This window comes from Labeo rohita, chromosome 4 (assembly GCF_022985175.1).
Source record: "Labeo rohita strain BAU-BD-2019 chromosome 4, IGBB_LRoh.1.0, whole genome shotgun sequence".
NCBI classification, from domain to species: Eukaryota; Metazoa; Chordata; class Actinopteri; order Cypriniformes; family Cyprinidae; genus Labeo; species Labeo rohita.
In genome coordinates, this window is record NC_066872.1 from 89,582 (window position 1) to 99,922 (window position 10,341).

The window sequence follows — 10,341 nt, forward strand, 5'->3', positions numbered from 1 at the left end:
ACAGACAGGGTTGCCAGGTTTTCACAATAAAAGCCACCCAATTGCTACTAAAAACTAGTTCCACTGGTAAAAATCAAATTTCAGGAGGTAAAATACACAATTTTGGGGGCTAAATAATATGTTACTGGGGTTAATTCAACTCGCAGACATGAAAAACAACCCGCAGTAACAGTGTTAAAGTAGCCCAATTCTGCAGGAAAACCACAGACCTGGCAACACTGGTTACAGATAATTATGCAGTGTTCATTACTATACTGTTTCTACAGTATCCACAAATAGTCTGTGGTAAAACTCTGAAAACAATTCATTGATGTCAGAACCATTATATGATCAACATATTTATTTTACAGTGTTAATTTCTGTAGTTGGCCGTCACTGACCGTCATGAAACTCTGAAAGTGATTCAGTGATCTCAGGGCTGTTTTTTGACTAGCATGATTCAAGTTTGTATCCAAATTGTCCCTGGTTGTCATCTCCTACAGAAAAACAGGGTGAATTAAAAGAATATTTATTGATTGTAGTTGTTTCCACTGATTTTAATGCATCTCTAATGTTTTGTCACGTTTCAATGCATTTCAAGTCATCCTGAGGCCTGTTTGGATGCTTGCAATTGAACAAAATTATGTGGAAAATGTATTTATAAATGTAATTAAAATACATTAATATGATGAGAAATGCAGAGATTTTCCTTTTCATGACCTCTTTAAAATGCAGAAGTGTTCAAAATGTGTGAAATGTTCACATCATGTTATATTAATATTAGTGCTGGGCAACAAAACTTGATTAATCACATCCAAAATAAAAGTTTTTGTTTATATCATATATATATATACACACAAATTAATGTATATATTTAAGAGAAATATGTTATTTATGTACTGTTTTTTTATTTATAAATAATATAAATTACATAAAAATTATAATAAACACATGTACTTGTAAATATTTCTTAAATAAATACATGGATGTGATTGTATTTATATATACATAGTAATTACACAGAAAACACACATGTATATTAGACAAACTCTAACTTTTATTTTGTAATAGCGATTAATCCTTTGACAGCCCTAATTTATATTCATATAATTTATATATATATAAATATATTTAATATATAAATATAACATATTTTTCTTAAATATGCATGAATGTGTGTGTATTTATATATACACAGTACACAAAAACTTTTATTTTGAACACAACTAATAGTTGCCCAGTGCTAAAATATTCATACTTTATGGAATTACTGATCATTTTACACATGGGTTTGAAACAGTTAATTGGAAAACAACTAAAATTTTGATGCATTCAGCAATTGTATTTTGGTTATGATGATTATGATCTACAAATCACACTTTTGAAATTAAGTTTGATCATGTATCCAGGTTTTTGAAGTCACTTTATGTCATTCTATAATGATTATATGTAGTCATTATATATTCTATGGAAATTATGCAATAATATAATATTTTGTAACACATAGTTTTATTGTACATGACTGAAAAAAACAAACATTTTATTACATGACTTAAATGCAGAAACTCTGGCTTAAAGACATTTTTTAAAGAATGATGTACTTTAAAATTAAAATCTCTTCAAGAATGATGAATTAAAATCTTGATGTATTCATTTCAGGCGTTTTGTCTTATTTTAAGTTGTTTTAAGTCATTATGAATTCCCCTAGCTTGACCCTTGCCTAAGAACCACTGGATTAACTAATTAAACAAACATGATTATATGGAATATATATATATATATATATTACTGTCATTAAAGTACAGGCATTTGCTAAATGTTATATTTACATTTTATGTACTTCTATGTGTTTTATAGCTCATTTGATCAGATAAAGACATTCACACAGTAGTTTGTAAGGGTTTTAGACATTTTATTGGAAAATAGCTACAATCATGATGTGTTCAGAGAGAGTTACTGAAACGACCAACAGCCCTGGAAAACATCTGCGCAGCTACAAACTACAGTGCAGGTACGTGTCGCCTGAAGAAACAGCAGTTCACCCATTTATCGCTCGGATAAAGAGCTTCCACGTTCACATTTCCACCACCACAGCACCCCATCATCTTGAACGACGGCTTTCGCCTCCAGTAGGTCATCCCAGCCTTACAAATCTTCATTTTCAGGTACTTCGACTGCTTCTTTCTCTTGATCCAGTTCCTGCTTCTGTTCCTGGGTCTCAGATACTCTAGTCTCCAGCTCCTCCAGACTACTCCTCAAACCGTCCAGACCGTCTCTCAGCGTCTGTCTCTCCTTCTCAGCTGCCGTCTTGTAGTTAGCCAGCGAGTTCTCATGGGATTCATGCTTTGTCGTAAGAGCGCTCAGTCTGTTCGTCTGCTCTGACAGCGAGGACTCCAACGCCTCCACGTTCTCCTCCACACCCTTCAGTCGGATGTCCACGTCCTCTCTGCGTTTGTCCACCTTCAGCAGCTCCTCTCTCATGCTGATCTCCAGGCTCTGGAGGGCGCCGCTGGACTGCTCCAGCCTTTCGTTGAGGCCCTGAAGCTGGTCGGAGGCGGTCTGAGCGCTGGCTCGTGCTGCGGACACCTCGTCCCGTAAGGTCCGAACAGCGCTCTGCACCACCGTCCTCACGGCCTCCACGTCCTCGGACACAGACGCCACCTCCTTGTTCCTGGTCTGCAGCTCGGCGCCCACCGCTGCGATCTGCTCCCTTAGCACCGCCACGTTCCCCTCGGCCACCTCGCTGGCGGTGTTGAGAATGGCCACGGCCCTGCTGAGGGACGTCAGCTCCTGCTTGATGAGCGCCGGCGTGTCCTTCTCCTCCAGACGAGCCTTGAGCTCAAGCAGCTCGTTCTTATACTGGCTCTGCTGGCTGGCGAACTCGGCTGTGCTCTCAGCGATGGAGCGGCTCAGCTGAGCTAGGCGCTCCTCCATTGTGCGCTCCAGGGACGAGATGTCCTTGTTCCCCGCGTCTTTCGCCTCCCGGATGCCCTGTGTGAGCTCCTGGGAGATCTTGTTCTGGAGTTTCTGGAATGAGTCCTCCATGCGCCGAGTGTCGGCTTCTCCTTTCTGCATGGCTCGGCTGGTGCGCTCCAGATCAGTCCTGGCAGTGAGCATCTGGCTCTCCAGAGACTCCAGAGACGCCTTCATGGACCTGACCTAGAGACAGAGATGGACAGAGAAATCAGATCAACTCAAAAAGGTCTGTTTTTCCTGTTTTGAACCATGTGTGGAAGGATGTTTTGCATACCAGGGGCCGTTGAGCTCCTAGTCAAATATATGGTAATATTATTCAGTGACGTTTTAATGATTTCCACTGAAAATAGTCTAAGGTAGGTTCTAAACCAAGGGCGCCCTGGAGGGCCGGTGTCTTGCAGGGTTTAGCTACAACTCACCTCAACACACCTGCTGGGAAGTTTCTACTAAGCCTAGTAAGAGCTTGATTAACTGGTTCAGGTGTGTCTAATTGGGGTTGGAGCTAAGCTCTGCAGGACACCAGCCCTCCAGGACCGAGTTTGGGCACCCCTGAGTGAGTTTTTTTTTTGTCTAAGGTCTTAATTTAGGCCTGTTCCTCAAATGGAGACTTGGAATATAGTCATATGTACTTCTTACATGGTGCTTTGGTGCTATTTTGTAATTTTTGGACAGATTTCACCTTGACTGCATGGAAAAGAGCAGTAAGAACATTCTTCTAAACATCTCCTTCAATGCTTCACTGTCAAGAGATGTGGGTTTGGAGCTTAAGTTGAATAAATGATGACAGAATTGAGTAAAAACAGAATTAATTCCAATAGTTTTGTTTGCCCTTGTGAAAATATGTATGTGCCCTTGTGTATATATATATATATATATATGAGTACACTATAAGATACTGAAATAATATACTTTAAAAGAATACACTTAAGTTTGAATCAAATGTAATGTTTTCTAATTATTTGTGATTGGTTTAAAATGTTTCATAGTTCAATTTTATATTATTCCATGGTCTGTCTGAAAACTGTTAATACTCCACTTATCGTTGGGTGGTTCTTTGCCCCCACGTTGTGCATTTAAAATCCTTTAATCCAAGGCAAACCGTTGATTATCCCTTACTTAAATGCAATTAGTTGGACTTAAGTTGGACTTAAAGTCCAATAAATCAAAGTGTACTGGTAAATTTACTGATAACCCAGGCCAAAAAAGTGCACTTCCATAATGTTCTTAAAGTGCTCTATTTTCACACACTAATTTTGTACTTAATATAGTAAAAATTATTCTTTAGTACTTCTTAAGATAATCTTAGCATCGTCTAAGTGTACTCAACTGTGCCATTTTGGGACATTGTGAATATGAACTGAAATGTGCTTTTACATACTATCTCTGTATTTAAAAATGTATTTTGGTACCACTTGTAATAACTTTCAGTATTGTAAGTACAAAATTAGTATGTAAAAATAGATCACTTCAAGTACATTATGGAAGTGCATCTGGGAGCAATTACTAAACTAAAATATACTTCAATGTTGCTTACATAAACACTATTATATAATTAAATATATTAGTAATTGCACTTTTTCAAATACCGAAGTAGTATAACACCGCAGCTTAGTATATTTTAAATGTATTTCAACAACCTGTTAAAGAGTTTTTTTAATAAACACACTATAATGTATTTCTAATAAGTAGTCTAGCTGGAAATTAAATGTTAAATTAAATATAAAAATGGTTATTTGGGATGAATTTTAAAACATTATGGCCAGGTTTTACAGACAGTGCTTAGACTAATCCATGCCTTAGAAAAAACATTACTGTTGTGCATCTTGAGACAAAACAAAGGCACTGACATGTTTTAAGATCAATCAGTGCAAGTTTCTGTCAGTTGAAACAGTTTAGACTTACATTTTAGTCTGGGACTAAGTTTAAGCCTTGTCTGTGAAACCATGGGATAATTTACCAGTGTAAAAGTGTTTGGCCTAATTTAGTCTATTTCATTTATTAGACTGCAGATATTAATTCTGAAGTGCACAGTAGTCATAAACATGCAACTGAAAGCATATTACTAAACATCTGCTTTCATCTTCATCTTTAATCATTTGATCATCTTTAATTCTATGCATAAGTCTTTATAATGTGTTACATTTCAGACCTTTTGGAACTAGGATTTTTTACAGTCAAAACATAATTATCATGTACTGACCAACACCAATTTACTCAGTGTTACTTCACTTTTTTACTTTAATTAGTTTACTGTATGAGCAAGTGTACATAAGTTTAGCAGAAAATACATTTCAAGTGCATTAAAATATTGTAAAAACACATTTAAAATACATTAATAAATGCACTTTCGGACAGCACACTTAAGTTGAAATTAAAATCAATCACATGTGCTTTAGTATATTAGTCAATACATCATGAGTATACTTCTATACTTGTAAGCACTATAAAAACAGTTTATGTTTAATAAAACTTGTGCATTATTACAAAGTGCGTTTTTAAGAAATGTACTTAACAGTCATTAAAGTGTCTCTTCTTAAAGGAGAAGTCCACTTCCAGAACAACAATTCACAAATAATTTACTCACCTTCTTGTCATCTAAGATGTTCATGTCTTTCTGTCTTCAGTCGTGAAGAAATTATGTTTTTTGAGGAAAACATTTCAGGATTTTTCTTCATATAATGGACTTGATTGGTGCCCCGATTTTGAACTTCCAAAATGTAGTTTAAATGCAGCTTCAAAGGCTCTAAATGATCCCAGACGAGGAAGAAGGGTCTTATCTATAGCGAAACGATCAGTCATTTTTTTTCAGAAAATAAAAAATTGTATACTTTTTAAGCACAAAAGCTCGTGTAGCACAGGCTCTGGGATGCACGTCCACGACACTACGTACTACTGAATCACATCGAAAGGTCACGCGGAACTACAGACCCAGTGTTTACAAAGCGAACGCGCAAGGACTAAGGAAGTACAAGTAAGTCAAACGCTTTACAAACAAAAAGGTTCAACGTGTCGGATGATTCTTAAGTTGTAGGAGAAAATAAGATGGAGTTTTTCTCCATACTCAACCTTTGTGAGCCGGAGTACACAGACGATGAACTTAGATGTGATTCATAGTAGTGATGGGAAGTTCGGATCATTTTACCAACTCAGACCTTTGAGTCTCGTTCAGCAAAATGAACGAATCTTTTTTCGAGCCATTTCGTTCATTTTATCAGCTAAATCAGCCTCACGTGACAGCCCCATAAGATGAACGAACGACTCGAAAAACCAGAAGATTTGAAACAGGTAAAACTAATTCCAGTACAGAACCTAATAGGATGTTGCGCATGCACGACTGAATGAATCACTCCCGAGACGACTCGTTCTTCGTAAGTCATATTAAAGATTTGTTCAAAATGAGCGAATTGTTCAAGAACGACCCGTGGACACGCATCCAGAGCCTGTGCTATGCAAGCTTTTGTGTTTAAAAAGTATACAATTTTGGGGGTTTTTTTGTAAAAAATTGAGTGACTGTTTCACTAGATAAGACCCTTCTTCCTCGGCTGGGATCATTTAGAGCCCTTTGAAGCTGCATTTAAACTACATTTCGGAAGTTCAAAATCGGGGACACAATCAAAGTCCATTATATGAAGAAAAATCCTGAAATGTTTTCCTCAAAAACTATAATTTCTTTACGCCTGAAGAGAGAAAGACATGAGTACATTATTTGTAAATTGTTGTTCTGGAAGTGGACTTCTCCTTTAAGTTCCTTAATATATTGAATGTGCACTTGTAGTGTACTTCAAAGTATTTTTTTTAAGTGTACTTGCAGATCATATAATATCACTTAAGGTAAAGGCTACTTAAGCACACTTCTTCACAAGGGTGAACATCTTTCATGTTTAACAATAGCACTTTCTTCGCACGTCTGTTTTTAACACTGCCTACAGCACACCTGATAGAAACCTGATCAACCTGATCACCTCATGATGAGCAGCTCAATTACAGGAGACAAAACGCCACGAGCGTTTCCTGAAACTCACAAAAGTTCAGTTGAAACCAGTGTGACTCTCAGGGAACAGCAGCTCGTCCTTTTCATTTTCGCCTCTCCACGCTCTCGTCAACCGTAGGCGACAGTAGAGAGGATCTGCAGCGCAGCGTGATGAGTGTACATGACTTTGTCCTGTGGTGCGTGAGAAACTATCTTCAGCAAGACAAAAGAAGTGTACAGAAACTGCTGAAGTGTGTGAAACAGGTTAGGACGGATGAGAGCGACTCCCAACTCAGCAATCTGGAGTTCAGAGAGCTATTTAGTATGTAACGTAGTGTTTCTGTGTCATCCAGAGATAAACAAAGTGTGATTTTGAGACTGATGTGTGCTGTAAACAGGGGAATCCTAAAGGAGGAAATCCTCACTTCAGCCCGTCAGCCAATCACAGACCACCACATCGTCCAGATGATGGGCTGCAACACCATTCAGGGTCATTACAAGAGAATTTAATGTACTAAAACCACACTTTCATCACACGTGCTGCTTTTCCAATGCACACTGAAAGTTAAATTAAGTCTAAATTAACTCAAGCTCTTCAAAGCCTGCATCTGAACACTTTCTGAGCAGGTTTACCAGCACAGCAGGATTTGTTTCATGAAGTTTCCCCAACTTTGCATGCTCTGCTGGAGCAGCAGTACGGTCTCCTCCATCCATGCAAATGTTTTCCCAGAAACATACAACAGAGACAATATAGTTGAAATCTACTGACCTGTTGAAGCGCATGTTCCGCGTCTGCGCACTTCTTCACCGATTCTTCATATCTGGAGTTCGTCTGTTTGATGTCTGACAGCTCCTGATAGAAGCACAGGGACACGATCACGGTTCCAATCACGAAGACCAGATAGGTCAGCGCGGACAAGAACTTCATCAGCCCGCCTGAGCCCGTCGCGTTGTCCGCTTTCGCGACTTTCGGGCTCTTGTTCTTCGGCGCGTCTTCAGGTTGCGGGCTGCCGAGCGTCTTGTCGTTATTCGGCTGCGAGTTGTTCTTATTTCTGTTCTTTGCGGTCATCGTTCCGTGCGTCCCGATGCGCGGCGAGTCCTGGCGTTCCGATGCTGGGCGTGACGTCACCGAGCGGCGCGTTGCGTTCGCGTTATGTCTGTGGGACGGACGTGCGCGGCTCTCATTCCTTTATTCAGAAGAACTTGAGCGACTCGTTTAGTCGCAGCATTTGCCAACTTCAGTTCTTTAGAGTCCTGAAAGGAACCATGCGCAGCTGCAAAAGTCACTTTTGTGGAATTGTTTGGAGCTTTTAGATGTTTTTAGGAGTCAGACGTGCTGCAACATAACTGGTGCGGGGTCAGATTTGAATGCAAATGTGAAGGATGAAGGGCGTCGTGTCGGGTTCTCGTTCGCTCCACCCTTCTTCAGACGTGGCACTGATTTTCCTCAAACATCTGCATCCTCCCATCCGATCAGCCCGTGTTGCGACAGTGTTTGTGTTTGGCACAATGTACTGAAATAAGAGCATTCACTATTCATCATCATCCTCATAAGATTTTTTTCCCCCAATAATTACGTATCTTAGTTACTTTTTATGGAAAGTAATGCGTTACGTTACTTTTGCGTTACTTCTAAAAATCTGGACAGAGCTAGTTGTTTTTAAAATAAAAAGTGCTTTTTTGGCGAACATAAAGGCCCTTTCACACCACAAGTGAAATGAGCCTCAGGATAGAAGAAAAGTACAGTAGAATGCAGGATAAGCACAAAAATGTTAGTTTACCTAAAATCATTTTTGCTTATTAGTATGGTTGAATTGCATCATTGAATTCATCAGCAAACCACATAAAGGATATTAGTGTTATTTAACATTGAATTAATGCAGGTTTGCATCAAACTGCCGTTACTTATTTGAAAACGTAACTCAAATTCTTTCTTGTAAACAAAAAATGAATGTGTTACTTTACTAGTTACTTGAAAAAAGTAATCTGATTAGGTAGCCTAACTCATGTTACTTGTAATGTATTACCCACAACACTGAGTAATACAGTGAAATGTTCTCACAATTTAAAATAGCTCGTTTCTGTGTGAATATCTATTAAAATGTAATTTATTTCTGTTTTTTTCTGTTTTATTCCAGTTTTAGCAATTTTAGCATTTCAACTTTTTCAGTTAGTTGGAATAGAAAGTTTGAAAGAACAGCGTTTGTTTGAAATAGAAATCTAACATTATAAACATCTGTACTGTCACTTTTTATTACTTTAATGTGTCCCTGATGAATAAAAGTATCAATGAAAAACATAGATGCTTGCACATTTGTGATTGGAAAAAAACTGCTCTTAATACACTAACATTGTAGCTAACATTTGTCCTGACAAACCTAATATCGGGATTGGAAAACATTTACAAGTACATTGAAAAAATACAATTCAAAGAAAAAAATCCACTGACTCAGTGGGAATGGGCAACTTTTTAGCATATACAGTCATGTGAAAAAGTTAGGACACCCTATTGAATTCTATGGTTTTCTGTATCAGGACATAATAAAAAATTATCTGGTCCTTGGCAGGTCTTAAAATTTGGAAAATAAATCCTCAGATAAACATCATCACATGACATATCACACAGTGTCATTATTTATTTAACAATAATAAAGCCAAGAGGGAAAGGCCATGTGTGACAAAGTTAGGACACCCTATGAGTCAGTTACTTGTAGATCCAATTTTAGCAGCAATAACTTGAAGCATTCATTTTCTGTGTGACTTTATCAGTCTCTCACATCGTTCTGGAGGAATTTGGACCACTCTTCTTTTCAGCGTTGCTCCAGTTTGTTGAGGTTTGTGGGCATTTCCTTATGCACAGCATTTGAGTCAGGATGAGCTCTGGACTTGGACTGGGCGACTGCAACACCTTGATTCTTTTCTTTTCAGCCATTCTGTTGTAGATTTTCTGGTGGGTTTGGGATCATTATCCTGTTGCATGACCCAGTTTTGGCCCAACATTAGATGTCGGACAGATGCCCTCGCATTTGACTCTACAATACTTTGATATACAGAGGAGTTCATGGCCAGCTCAATGACTGTGAGGTGCTCAGGTCCTGTGGCTACAAAACAACCCCAAAATGATCAGCCCTCCTCCAGGATGCTTGTCTTTTGGTATGAGGTGTTTGTGCTGATACGCTCTTTAGGTTTTCACCAAACTTGGCGCTGTGCATTATGGCCAAACATCTCCACTTCAGTCTCGTCTGTTAAAAGGACATTATTCTAAAAAACTTGTGTTTTGTTCAGATGCAACTTTGCAGACCTAAATTGTGCTGCAATGTTTTTTTAGATAGAAGAGGCTTTTTCTGCCAAGCCTTCCAAACATGCCATTTTTCTCCCATATTTTTCTAATGGTATTGTCATGAACTTGGGTTCAT

The 10,341-nt window shown here is 38.4% G+C and overlaps 1 protein-coding gene across 1 annotated transcript; it reads right to left on the reverse strand.

The window, feature by feature from the left end:
• Positions 1-1,883: 1,883 nt before the first annotated feature.
• ckap4 (cytoskeleton associated protein 4) lies at positions 1,884-8,318 on the reverse strand. The gene is made up of 2 exons (XM_051107065.1): positions 7,695-8,318; positions 1,884-3,138 (listed from the first exon to the last, which is right to left on the reverse strand). The coding sequence occupies exons 1-2, from the start codon at positions 7,992-7,994 to the stop codon at positions 2,125-2,127; spliced, it is 1,314 nt and encodes a 437-aa protein (XP_050963022.1). The 5' UTR covers positions 7,995-8,318; the 3' UTR covers positions 1,884-2,124.
• Between the last annotated feature and the right edge of the window lie 2,023 nt (positions 8,319-10,341).

Bases quoted from the DNA above. Each gene is read 5' to 3' on its own strand.
- ckap4 (XM_051107065.1), bottom strand. From the start codon at position 7,994: ATGACCGCAAAGAACAGAAATAAGAACAACTCGCAGCCGAATAACGAC. The intron at 3,139-7,694 runs GTCAGTAGATTT...CTCTGTCTCTAG, and splicing joins CGGAACATGCGCTTCAACAG to GTCAGGTCCATGAAGGCGTC.